Here is a 14,554-nt window from a genome sequence, read left to right as displayed (position 1 = left end):
ACTTTGTCTAAAAAAAAAAAAAAAATGTGTTAAAGAGTTAGACACAAAAAACTATATATTGATTGTATGATTACATTTATATTAAATTCACAGAAAAGGAAAATCTATACAGACAGAAAGCTGATTAACAGTTGCCCAGGGCTGAAGACTCAGATCTTTTGGGGGTGATGGAAATATCTTAAAACTAGATTGCATTAATTGTTGCAAAACTCTATGAGTTTACTTTTAAAAAAAAATCATTGAATTGCGCAATTAAAATGGATAAATTCAGCATCCTGAGTAGCTGGGACCACAGGTGTGCACCATCATGCTCAACAAAGCTGTGTGTGTGTGTATGTGTGTGTGTGTAGACTGAGTTTTGCTATGTTGCCCAGGCTGGTCTTGAACTCTTGAGCTCAAACAATCTGCCCAGCTTGGCCTCCTAAAGCGCTGGGATTCCATGCGTGAGCCACTGCACCCAGGCAATGAATTAAATAGTTATCTAACAGTAAATAAGCACATATCTCTCAGTACAATTACTCCCAATATAAATTTCCAGGCCAGGTGCAGTGGCTCACACCTATAATCCTAGTACTTTGAGAGGCCGAAGTGGGTGAATTACCTGAGGTCAGGAGTTTGAGACCAGTCTGCCTGACATGGTAAAACCCTGTCTCTACTAAAAATACAAAAACTTAGCTGGGCATGGTTGCGGGCACCTGTAATCCCAGCTACTTGGGAGGCTGAGGCACGAGAATTGCTTGAACCTGGGAGGCAGAGGCTGCAGTAGGCCGAGATCCCACACTGCACTCCAACCTGGGCGACAAAGTGAGATTTTGTCTTACACACACACACACACACACACACAAAATCCAAATCAAAATAACTAGAAATTTACTGGAGACCTACTTATCAAACCTTAGATAACTTAAAGGAAAAAAGGCACTGTCACTCTGATTATTGCACAGTGATTAAGAACTCGAGCTCTTGGACAAGGTCTCCCAATGTTGACACTCACACATTTTGGCTTAGAGATGTCTTTGTTTGGGGAAGGGGGCTGCATCCTGTGCATTGCAGGATGTGTAGTAGTATTCCTAGCCTCTACCTGTTAGATGCTATTAGCAGCCTGTCCACTCCCATACCCCAGTTGTGACAACCAAATCTCTCCAGACATTGCTAAGTGAACTTTGAGGGGCAAAATCACCCTAGTGAAGGCTTTAAAACTACCTGGGTTTAAATTCTTGCCCCACACTATTATTTAACTGTGAGACAAGCTTTTTAACCTCTTTGTCTCAGTTTCCTGTTTGCAAAATGGCACATAACGGTATTTACCTCAGAGTTTTGCTGTGATGATTATGGTAAATAATCCATTTATCACAGAAATCAGCAAACCATACAAATCAGAACTTTCATTTTTCAGAGGACCAGTTTAACAGTACACCACTAACCTTTCCCATTACCCCTAGTCAAACTGTAAACTTCCCCTTCTATTCTCTGCTTTCTCCCTATCCCTCATTCCAACTATATTCTCAATAACACTAATTACCATCACATGTCAGACCACATATGTTAATTTGTATTGTCCACCACCTTGACTAACATATAAGCTCCACAAGGGCAGGGATTTTGCCAGTCTGTTTTTTGTTGCATTCCCAGCATATAGTACACCCTCAGAGCTTTCTGTAAAATGAGTAAATGCCGAGGGAGGCGGATGACCTGACGTTAGGAGTTGGAGACCAACCTGGCCAACATGGTGAAATCCTGTCTCTATTCAAAATACAAAAATTATCCAGGTGTGGTGGCGGGTGCCTGTAATCCCAGCTACTCGGGAGGCTGAGGCAGCAAAATAGCTTGAACCTGGGAGGCAGAGGTTGTAGTGAGCGGAGATCGCACCACTGCACTCCAGCTTGGGCGACAGAGCAAGACACCGTTTCAAAAACAAAAACAAAACAAAAAAAGAAACAGCATATGAAAACAGAAACCTACAGCTAGACGACAGAAAAAGCAAGCAGACAGGCTCTCTGAATGTGTGCGTTAATAATTCCAGAGCAATCTGGGATCACTTTAAGATTATCTTGCTTAATATAAAGCATTCAGAAAGCCACGTCATCCCCTATTCTGAGGCAGACTGGTGCTATGGTCTGAATATCTGTGTCCGTCCCAAATTCGTAAGTTAAAACATAAATTCCAATGCAACAGTATTAAGTGGTAGGGCCTTTAGGAGACGATTAGGTCATGCCTTGTGAATGAGATTACCAGCCTTTACTAAATAAAGAGGCCCGAGGGAGCTTGTTTGCCCCTTCCACCATGTGAGGTGCAGTGAGAAGGCACTATGTATGAACCAGAGTGACCCTTCACCAGACAGCAAATCTGCCGATGCCTTCATCTTAGACTTCCCAGTCTCTAGAACTTTAAGATACAAATGTCTGTTATTAATAACTGACCCTGTTCATGCTATTTCTCTAACAGCAGCCTGAACAGACTAAGACAACGGGTAAGAAAAGTGGACTGTATTTTGCAAAAGCTTAATGACTGGTTACTATGTGCTAGGTACCCTTTTTTTTTTTTTTTGAGATGGAGTCTCACTCTGTCGCCCAGGCTGGAGTGCAATGGCGCAATCTTGACTCACAGCGACCTCCGCCTCCTGGGTTCAAGCAATTCTCCTGTCTCAGCCTCCTGAGTAGCTGGAATTACAGGCACGCTCCACCACATCTGGCTAATTTTTGTATTTTTAGTAGAGATGGGGTTTTACCATGTTGGTCAGGCTGGTCTCGAACTCCTGACCTCGTGCTCCAGCCATCTCGGCCTCCCAAAGTGCTGGGATTATAGGCGTGAGCCACCATGCCCAGCCACTAAGTACACTTTTAAGCATTTAATATTAACCTGTCTATTGTGCAGATAATCCTAAAAAGTATTATTATAACCTCCATTTTAAGGATGACAAAACCAAGGCACAGAGAGGATCAGTCCAAGGTCATATAGCTAGCAAGTGGTGGAGTCAGGATTTCAACTTCCAGAATCAGAACGCTTTACCATTATGCTATGTTGCCACTTGTTAATTCTGCCAACACAGGCTATCCACACATCCCACAGTTGATAATAATGTAGAACAACACAAGAATGAAGGATTAAATTGAGGCAAAGAAGTTAGTGGAGAAAAGAGGGAAAGAGATGAGAGGGAAGAGGTGTTTTAAAAGAGTTATCGGGCCGGGCGTGGTGGCTCAAGCCTGTAATCCCAGCACTTTGGGAGGCCGAGACGGGCGGATCACGAAGTCAGGAGATCGAGACCATCCTGGCTAATACAGTGAAACCCCGTCTCTACTAAAAAATACAAAAAACTAGCCGGGCGAGGTGGCAGGCGCCTGTAGTCCCAGCTACTCCAGAGGCTGAGGCAGGAGAATGGCCTAACCTGGGAGGCGGAGCTTGCAGTGAGCTGAGATCCGGCCACTGCACTCCAGCCCGGGCGACAGAGCCAGACTCCGTCTCCAAAAAAAAAAAAAAAAACAGTTATCATGGAAGAAGAAAATTTCAAAAATAGGGATTGATCAATGGCATCAAAATAGTTCAACATCCTTGAATAATCAATATCCTTCCTGTTAGAATAAACAAATCTGGCAATTAAAAAGCCACTGGACCCTGGGCAACATGGGGAAACCCTGTCTCTACTAAAATACAACAAATTAGCTGGGTGTGGTGGCAGGCACCTGTATTAGAGCTGTCCCAGCTCTCAGGAGGCTGAGGCACAAGAATCGCTTGAACCTGGGAGGTGGAGGTTGCAGTGAGCCAAGATCCCACCACCGCACTCCAGCCTGGGATACAGAGCAAGACTCTTGTCACCAAAAAAAAAAAAAAAAAAAAAAGTCACCAAGAACTTTAAGGACACTTTAGAGAGAAAAACCTTTAAGACCGAATGAGAATTGAGGAAATGACGTAATGGAATGTAGATATTTCAAAATACTTGAGAAGAAAGAAAGACGACTGGCAGCTTTAAAAGATAGCAAGTGTGACGTATAGCTTTTATTGGATAAAGTGATGGCACACTTTAAGTATATTTTCAGAGTTAAAGTTATTTTGCCAGAAAACTATGCTATTTTAAGAATACAGACAGGGCGCAGTGGCTCACACCTGTAATCGCAACACTTTGGGAGGCTGAGGTGGGAGGATCACATGAGCTCAGGAGTTTGAGACCAGCCTGGGGAACACAGTGAGAACCCCCACCTCTAAATAAACAAATAAATAAATAAAATATTAGAATGTAATGCAATCAACCTAAGACATATACTTAGAAACACATATTCAGATTGCTGAGAATAGTCCACACACAGATGTCCGAGTCATCCTAGGCTTCATTTTCTCATGCATAATTAATCAATTAGGGTTCTTGTGAATAGATATATGAAAAATCAACATTGTTAGCATTTTATAAAATGTATTCAGTTGTCTTTATTATTTTAATGAAATAACGTCTTTGAACAGAGACTTCACAAAAGATATTTTCACTTGGATTTACAGCATTTAAAAGTAATTTAGAATTACAGCAACTATGATACTTAAAGGAAAAAAATTAAACAAAAATTAGGATCAGAAGGAAAAACAAAAAGCAAAATTAAGAATTATATCTTTTTCGTGTACTTTGAAAGACAGGTTAATTACTACTTCCTTAACAGTGAAACTCAGGAAGAATAAAACTAGTTAGGTTCCGAAAGGCTAATTAGCATTTCTATGTATTTTATCAAGGGCATTTGAAACTTACATGGCAGTATGTCCTTGTATCTGTTCTTTTTAACATTTTCTTCTTTTTCTCCAGTGGCTGTGGGATATATCTTTTCTGTTCTATATTTGGTAGACAATCTTCTTAACCGCTTAAAATACAAAAAATAAAAATTAAAGTTTAGAGAAACAGTGATTTTTAAAATTTTTAATGAAATCTGGTGACCCCAATTCCTCACAACTCATTTTCCTGTCTCTGAGCTCTTAACTTTCCCATCCCTTAATAATTAACCCCAAGGATAATTTCTTTTATAGCATAAGTGGAAACATAAGATTCATATTTATTTCACATGAGCAGCAAAGAGGGAAAACAGAATAAAAGTAATATAATTTAAAGATATCATTAATAAGCTGAGTCAGAGTATTTAACTCAGTCTCTAACATATTCGAGAAATTTCGGTGTTTTAACTAAGGGTCACAATAACCAAGTTCTAAAATCATGCCTAAAAGAATTATGTACAGGTTTCTTTATTTCTTCTCTCAATAAACCATGAGCACGCACCCATGATGTGCCAGGCTTTCTCCCAAGGCATAAGCTAATAATTACGTACAAGACACTGCAAAACAAAGTTCTTTCATATTGAATTGGAAATGTCCAACAAAGACCAATTCTGCTAATTCACTGCATTACAGAAGTAGTTTGTGGGTTAGTGACAAATTCTTACCACATATGGCAGTAGGGATGTTCTTTGGGCTGGAATATTTCTGTGTGTCAGTAATACACTTCCTGCTTTCAGAAGCACTGAAAGTCAGTATTGTGAATTGTTTAAATTCTACACAACTACATTCCTGAAATTTAATTTCAAAGGAACTTTCTTTCAGGCCTCAAGACATATTGAAAGCATTCTGGTTTTACCATTCAACAAATTATTAAATACAAATAAAATGAAAAATAAGTCTGGTAAAATTTAACTTTCTATTTTATTTTTGCTACTTGTGATGCTGATATTTAAGGAACTGAAACTGTCTATAAACCTTTTCTTTTTCTTTGAAAAACTACTAATTTTGTCATCACAATACTAGAGACCTACAATAGGTATACATTTTTTTCTTTATGATGAAGATTTATTAGAATCTTACTCTGCACTGGCACAATGTCAAAGTAAAATTCCCCACATTTATGATGCTATTTCTTGTGATTTCCTGTGGTAATAGAGTTCTCCAAATATACACGTGTGTCAGAGGAAAAACTGTATTCAAAAGTAAGTGGGGGCTGAGCATGGTGGCTCACACTTGTAATCCTAGCACTTTGGGAGGCCAAAGTGGGAGGACTGCTTGAAGCCAGGAGTTCAAGACCAGCCTGCTTGACAATGTAAGACCCTATCTCTATAAAAACTAAAAAAAAAAAAAAAAAAAGGTAAATTGGTTATTGATGAGAGTACGGGAAATCAGAACTACAATACAATGTTGGTAGAAAACAACATATTAACCCAACCAACCCCTAAGGAGGATAATTTGGTAATTACAAATGCACCCCTCAATCCAAGAAGTGTACTTCTATAACTTTGTCCTCCAGATAAAAATGGGACACACATGAAATGATTTATCTTCAAAGTTACATGTCACAGCACTTTTTTTGTTTGTTTGTTTTGAGACAGGATCTCGCTCTGTTGCCCAGGTTGGAATGCAGTGGTGCGATCTCGGCTCACTGCAACCTCTGCTTCCAGGGTTCAAGTGATTCTTCTGCCTCAGCCTCCCGAGTAGCTAGAATTACAGATGCGTGCCACCAGGCCCAGCTTATTTTTTGTATTTTTAGTAGAGACAGGGTTTCACTATGTTGTCCAGGCTGGTCTTGAACTCCTGACCTTAGGTGATCCACCCGCCTCAGTCTTCCAAAGTGCTGAGATTACAGGTGTGAGCCACGCGCCCAACCACTGCAGCACTGTCAGTAATAGCAAAAAAACTACAAACGATCAAAGAAACCTCTTAATAAAAGACTGGCTACATGTTTTATTCATACCATCAAATATGAGAGAGCTAAAAAACAAATTAGTTAGCTTTTTATATATAGTGAGATGACAATATCTGAAAAATACATATTGAGTATAAATGTAAAAAGCAGGAAACATAATAGTGTATATTATATTATATATACAGTGTAGTATGTATATATGTAATAATACTACTATTGGTGTTAAAAAGAAAAACATATTTGTATTTGCTTGCACATATGCATGTATCATCTCTGGAAGAAAAACTATTAACAAAGGATGTGTCTATGAGGAAGGGAAATGGGTACCTAAGGGAAACAGATGGGAATGGGACATTACTATATGTCTTTTCATAGCTTTTGGATTGTATGACCGTATTGCCTGTTCAAAAAATTGAACGTAAATAAAAAAGGAAAGTAGAAAAGATTGTTTATGATATTGTTACTCCATATTAACAAAGATCCTCAAGGTTACTTATATACACATCTTGCATATTTAATTAAAACTTTTGTATTTTCTCTGCTCAAAGATTAAGTATCTGAAAAGATGTATTTTTAGGTATTTATAGTATCAGTGCACTTCAAAATATTATATTTGAATCTGACTTACAGAAGGATATCAACTTAAATAGTTGCAGAAACACAGAGGGAAAAGGAATATATCTTAGGTCAATGTCGGTGAGAAAAAATATAAGTACAAAGAGTGGTTGAGTTTAATTATAAAATGTGAACGTACCTTAGGAATGCCTGGTACAATCACTCTAAGCTTTTCTTTTTCATTCATTCATTCATACATTCACTCACTCATTCACAGACAGGGTCTCACTCTGTTGTCTAAACTGAAATGCAGTGGCACGATCATGGCTCACCACAGCTTCAAACTCCCATGTTCAAATGATCCTCCTGCCTCAGCCTCCAAAGTAGCTGGAACCACAGGCTCATGTCACCAGGCCCAGCTAATTATTATTTTTTTTTGTAGGGTGGGGTCTCCCCATGTATGTTGCGGAGGTTGGTCTCAAACTCCTGAGCTCCAGCAATCCTCCTGCCTCAACGTCCCAAAGTGCTGGGGAATACAAGTGTGAGCCACCATGCCCGGCCCACTCCAAACTTTTCTTCTTTTACATGACAAATTATGTTATTGAGAAATGTGCAAAACAAAACTTTCATGTGAAATGACTTTACATTTCTCAGACAATGAACCTTGAGAACTTTTGTGTCCAAATACTTATCCAAGTTTGGATTTTCATTTATCTAGTTTTCTTAAAGCCTAGCACACCATTTCTTAAAATGCTTTCTATATTAAAGTTTAAAATGGAGAATGCTCTATTAAAACAAAAATCTATAGAAGTAGTGTTCTTTGTAATTTTCATGCCCATGCCCATCAGAGATACAAAAGCGGTCCGTAAAGCAAGTAAAAACTTTGTTTTGTACTTTAAAAAGGTATCTTCAAGTTGGAACTTATTTCCCACCAAAAAATGTCAGTTTTATAGTAAGCTACATAAATTAAAATTCTGGATCTGGTATTTTCTTAGCTGTGTGACAATTAACATATTTAACCTCTCTGTATCTCACCTATAAAACAGAGATAATAACCTTCACTCAGCAAAAGGTCTGGTACATAAAATGGCTCAATAAATGTTAACTGTTATTATTGAACTAATTACTGGAACTATTTAAATGTTGTTACTTCAGATTTATTTCTTTAAAACCTTTCCTAGATCAAAGATCAGAAAGAGTTGCGTATTCCAGTCAATTTATCTGCCTGAAATTGCAAAGCAGTTTGTCAAATTTGAGTGTGCTTCAGAATCACCTGAAGGACCACATTGCTAGGCCTCACCCCTAAAGTTTCTGATTCAGTAGGTCTGACATGGTAATTGCCTGATAATTTGCCTTTTTTAAAAAAAATCCCATGATAATCCTCTTTCTGTGTCTTTGTGTATGCTTTTTCTTTGGTTCTTGGTGGTCTCCCCACTTGCACATCTCCAAATCTTACTTATCTTTTAATTTTAAACCCTAGCTCCTACAGAGTTTCTGATGCCCTTCATCCAGACATATCTTCCCCTCTGAATTCTTTTACCTTTATATGTACTCTTAGAACACTTATATTTCTTACTCTTTTGATAAATACATAAAGAGAATACTTCTTATTTACCCTGTTAAACTATAAACTCTGCGGGTACAAAATTACTGCCAGATTAAGATCTGATTTGACCTAGAGCAGGTTTTTTTTTTTTTTTTTTTTTTTTTTTTGAGATGGAGTCTCGCTCTGTCGCCCAGACTGGAGTGCCGTAGCGTGATCTCCGCTCACTGCAAGCTCTGCCTCCTCCCGGGTTCACGCCATTCTCCTGCCTCAGACTCCCTAGAAGCTGGGACTATAGGTGCCCGCCACCACGCCCGGGTAATTTTTTTGTATTTTTAGTAGACATGGGGTCTCACTGTGTTCCCCAGGGTGGTCTTGATCTCCTGACCTTGTGATCTGCCTGCCTCGGCCTCCCAAGTGCTGAGATTACAGGCGTGAGCCACCACGCCCGGCCTTTTTTTTTTTTTTTTTAAACACATCAACATTAATGTCTAAATAGTTCTTGAATAGAAGTAGCACCAAAGTTCATTTAAACTCTATGAAACAGAAAGTATCTACACAATTTCATTTTAACTTCCTGACCACTATTATATTGTCTCTGACGAAGCTATTACTAGGAAAGAAACAGAAAAAAATTCTGTATTATTGAGAAACATGATATAATATACTAAGAAACCTTATTCATAGACTGTATGAGAATAGCACTAAACACTAATAATTTATTATGTAATATAATTATTTCATATAATCCTAAAGCAAGAAATAATTTTTAATCATTTACTGTATTAACTGGGCAAAAATATAGCTAAATGATATCTGTATTAAGTTATAAGTACCCACCAACCCTTTATCATGTGTGACTTTTTTTTTAAAAAGCTAAGCAAACAAATCCTTTAAGAAAGACATTTGCAATTAAGTCTACCCTAAAGATCTTCTTTGAGATAGGGTCTCACTCTGTTGCCCAGGCTGGAATGCAGTGGTGCAATCACAGCTCACTGCAGCCTTAAACTCCTGGGCTCAGGTGATTGTTCCACCTCAGCGTCCCTCAGTGAGTAGCTGGAACTACAGGCATGTACCACCACGCCTGGTTAACTGTTTGTATTTTTTGTAGAGACAGGGTGTCGCCATGTTGTCCAGCCTGCTCTCAAACTCCTGGACCGAAGCAATCTGCCCACCTTAGCCTTCCAAAGTGCTGGGATTACAGTCATAAGCTACTGTGCCAGCCTACCCCAGAGGTCTTTAAAAAGTCACATAAATGAATTCCAAAAATAACTGCACTCCTTTATTACTGTTCTAATAAGTCAAGTCTGACCATTTTAGTCCCACATTTAAAAACTCTCCTATGTGTCTATCACCTCTAACATAAACTACCAAATGTTTAATTTTAAGATATGTTGAATGCTGCCTGTCCAATTTTCTAGCCTCTTTTTATAATGCTCTTATTAGAGTTTGATGCTTCAGTCATACGGAATTACTCACCACCACTACTACTAGCAGTAACCCTCCACTTCTTAAACATCAAAGTTGCACAATTTTTGCTCTAACTGGTGAGCAGGGCTCTGGTTAAAGTGTTACTTCCTTTATGAAGGCTTTCTTGAACCTTCCCTCCTTTACTGCTCCTCAGCCCTCTGCAATGAGTTCATAATACATTGTTCTATTGTCACTTAAAAGTATTTCGTAAGTATTTCAGTACTTGTCTGTCTTGTCCACTAATCTATAAAACTGAAGGCAGAGATTAGACTACCTTATTGGACTTGATAGACCAATAGCTAATGCAAAGCAAAACTCTCATTACAAATTGAAGAATTATTTATTGAGCCTTCTCAGACACGTCAGAGAAACATTTTTAATACTTAGAATTGTTGATGCAAACAAAATTCAAGTTTAATATTCACTTTGCTTTAAACAGTTTTTATTTTATTTCTTAAAACACTAAATTTGTATTCCCCTAATCCTAAATCGATAAATGGATTCTCAAAAGCCTCCAAAATCACATGCAATGTGACTTTAAGATATCCATTTGTGTGTCAAGATTCAAGTTATTAAAAGGGTGGAACAATTCATTGCTCATCTAAGCTCCTGAGAATGTTTAAAGTTTGTTAAATCTCTCCAGAGTCAAAGAGCTGTCTATTGGCCTGTCCACTGGATGTGTAATGGGCATCACAAACATGCTCAAATAGCACCACCATTCAACAGTAGTTCAAGCCAAAAATCTAACATTCATCCTTGATTTGTTCTTTTATCTTGCTCTTCTCCCCATCAGCAAATCTTGTTAGCAAAAATATAGCTAATTCTCTTCATATTCACTGAACAGTCTTTGAAGTGAAAATACGTTTACACAGACAAGTGTTAAATTAATTTGTTGGCTGGATTTTAAATCAGGACAATTAAGAAAACAATAAATTAACACAAAAAGAAAGAGCACTAAAATGGAAATTAAGCTAACTAAAATTCCTTTTGGAATAAGATGTGATACATAGAAATTAAATATCAAAGTTGAAGATCTCTCATGCTCTGTTATTAGACCACACACCACTGCCCCAAACACAGTAGAGTTTCAGCTGGGGGCGGTGGCTCATGCCTGTAATCCCAGAACTTTGGGAGGCCAAGGCCGGTAGATCACGAGATCAGGAGTTCGAGACCATCCTGGCCAACATGGTGAAACCCTATCTCTTCTAAAAATACAAAAATTAGCTGGGCATGGTGGCATGTTCCTGTAATCCAAGCTACTCGGGAGGCTGAGGTAGGAGAATCGCTTAAACCAGGGAGGCCGACGTTGTAGTGGACTGAGATCACGCCACTGCACTCCAGCCTGGTGACAGAATGAGACTCCATCTCAAAAACAAAAACAACAACAACAACAAAACACAGTATGAGTTTCATAAGACACAACTTTTAGTAAATATGCACATAAGAATATACAAATATTAAAACTATACCTTGTATAGTAAATAAAAATGGAAATTACTTTAAGCTTAAGAGTTATATTGTGGCAAAACATCAAGGCTACCTAACCCATAAAATCATACTCCTTTTACCTAATTGCTCCAGAAAATTTCTGAGGCAGTTACTGGAGAATTCATCTGAATTTTAAAAGGTAGCAGGTTTGGGACATAGTTCGCATTCAATAACCACTGTTAAATAAATAAATTCATCTGACTTTATATTTAAAAATTTTAACTGTCCTCAGTCAGAAAAAACCACACCATCTTAATAGTATTAATTTTACCCTACAAGGTGCATGATAATCCAACCAAAATTTCTTAAAACCCCAAATACAAATTAATAGCAGCATACAATAAAATTAGAGCATAACTTCAGCCAAAGTAACACTACACTGTCTCAAAGTAACACTGTATTATCACTGTTCTCTCTCTAACTTTACAAACACATTTATATAAAAATATGCATATGGGCCAGGCATAGTGACTAACGCCTGTAATCCCAGCACTTTAGGAGGCCAAGGTGGGCAGATCACTTGAGGTCAGGAGCTCAAGACCAGCCTGGCCAACACGGTGAAACCCAATCTCTACTAAAAAATACAAAAATTAGCCGAGCCTGGTGGCGTGTGCCCATAGTCCCAGCTACTCAGGAGGCTGAGGTTGCAGTGAGTCGAGATCGCACCACGGCACTCCAGCATGGGCAACACAGCTCTACCTCAAAAAAAAGAAAAAACACACATCACTAACAATAATGGTTATAAGCAGCTAAAATAACCAAAGGGTCTTTCAACTACACAACTGCAATGTCTACCTTTAGTTGCAAAATATGCAACTCTGCCTATCAAAATTCATCTTCCTATCTTTGCTCACTGTTCACCCACTGCTGTATAACAGACTAATTCTCTCCCATTTTTTTTTCAGAAATGCATGGCTATGCCTCCTCATTTGAAGCTAACTCAGGATTGATAATAAAGAAAGTAACTTTGAAGTAAACAGGGCCAGTCTTATGAGTCTTGGGATAATAAAATGATTCTGTGCTTTGCTCATGTCAAAATCAATGCTTTACTTATTCCCCTAATTGTCTACTAAGCAAACTCCCTGCTTTCTACTAGCCCAATACAGAAATCATCTTCATGAAATTTTTCCTGATAGTAGTACTGGCATACAGGCCCATCATCTGTCTATCTACTTTATATATACCTCATCTCTAGCTACTTTATATACACCTCTTATCTAGAACATATCCCACTGTACAGCAATTATTTAGATATGCACATATGCCATCCCTGATAGAACATGAATTCCCTGATTTAGACCATATCTTCTATTAGTACTAGCTACTATCAGCATAACCCCATAACAAATAGTAGAGAGTAAATAAACTGTTTAGGTCTTCTATGTAAATCAGAATTGACCAATATACTTAAGAATATATTGCTTACACTTCATTTCTACTTCACAATAGGGCAGCTTTAAGTCAGAGAAGCTGGGGTTCAATTCCTAGGTTCCATCAACTACTAGCAAAGGAGATCTCTTCAATATAGCTAGATAATCTTCCCTGAATGCGTGTAGCAATAGTCTTTAATTTTGAGAATGTTTTTAAATAAAACCTTGTACTACAGACTTTATGTTTTAAAATAATAAATATGGCAAATCATAAACTAAATGAAAAAAAATGTAATAAAAAAACAAGGCTGTTCTTTTTCTTTTGCATAGCCTAGACAATAAGCAAATGATTTTTTTTTCTTCTCTCCTGTCCCTTGGTGAGAAAATACAAACTTATAATGTAAGTTTACCCTCTCCCTATCCTGAAAGTATATTTTTATGGAAATAAAAGTAGAACCCCACTTGAACTAGGACAGTAAAATTAAAATTTTGTCATATACATTAATTTTATTGAAATGAAGATATCCAATACAATAAATGGAAAGTGTTCCAGGTTTGATTATTTTTGTTTTAACTCACAAGGCCCTCACTTTCTTTTACCCATTTCTTCATCATCCGTTATCTAATGTCCCTCTATATATTTAACTTAGCAATTGCTGGTTCCACTGATGTTCCGCCAATCCCAATTTCAAATACTTTGTCCCTACAGTAAATTAGCCTAAAACTCCCAAATCTAGATATTAAAAGTATGACTCCCGACTATGTCTTCCTTCATCTGGTTATGCATCCTGACTCTGATTTAAGAAAACACAATCACTATAGTCCCACTTAGTCTTCATAGGGGCATACTCTGCCAAACCCAGACTCCCAAAGTACTACAAAGCAATCCATCACTAATCTCATTATCTCATAATATATAATAAAAACATACAGTAGGCCGGGTGCAGTGGCTCACGCCTGTAATCCCAGCACTTTAGGGCCGAGGTGGGCAGATCACCTGAGGTCAGGAGTTTGAGACCAGCTTGGCCAAGGTGGTGAAACCCCGTCTCTACTAAAAACACAAAATTAGCTGGGTGTGGTGACGTGCGCCTGTAATCCCAGCTACTTGGGAGGCTGAGGGAGGAGAATCGCTTGAACCCAGGAGGCAGAGGTTGCAGTGAGCCGAGATTGCACCACTGCACTCCAGCCTGGGCAACAGAGTGAGACTCTGTCTCAATAAATAAATAAAATAAAATAAAATAAAATAAAAATACAGTAAAATTGAGAATATTAAGTTCCAGTGTTAACATATTAAGCCACAATTACATCAATTCTTTTTTACCTCCAATTACAAAAATAAAACAAAGACTCCCAAATTAGTAGCAGAGGTTCAGAATTCACACTTCTCTCTGCAAAAACAAATATAGTACAGGAAAAGAGTCACTTGTGTAGTTTAAGAGAGCTCAATACTTATTTACCACTATATGGAAA

The 14,554-nt window shown here is 38.0% G+C and overlaps 1 protein-coding gene across 2 annotated transcripts in view; it reads right to left on the bottom strand.

Moving 5' to 3' along the window:
• PTPN12 (protein tyrosine phosphatase non-receptor type 12) overlaps nt 1–14,554 on the bottom strand; it is a 106,926-nt gene that overhangs the window by 68,849 nt on the left and 23,523 nt on the right. For both annotated transcript variants that reach the window (XM_033194503.1, XM_033194504.1), the window contains exon 2: nt 4,730–4,838. In XM_033194503.1, coding sequence (XP_033050394.1) covers nt 4,730–4,838 — 109 coding nt within the window. The remainder of the gene's footprint in view (nt 1–4,729; nt 4,839–14,554) is intronic.

Source organism: Trachypithecus francoisi, unplaced genomic scaffold, assembly GCF_009764315.1.
Source record: "Trachypithecus francoisi isolate TF-2019V2 unplaced genomic scaffold, Tfra_2.0 Lachesis_group4, whole genome shotgun sequence".
NCBI lineage: Eukaryota > Metazoa > Chordata > Mammalia > Primates > Cercopithecidae > Trachypithecus > Trachypithecus francoisi.
The sequence above is the reverse complement of the archived record's forward strand: the minus strand, read 5'-3'. Positions and strand labels throughout refer to the sequence as shown.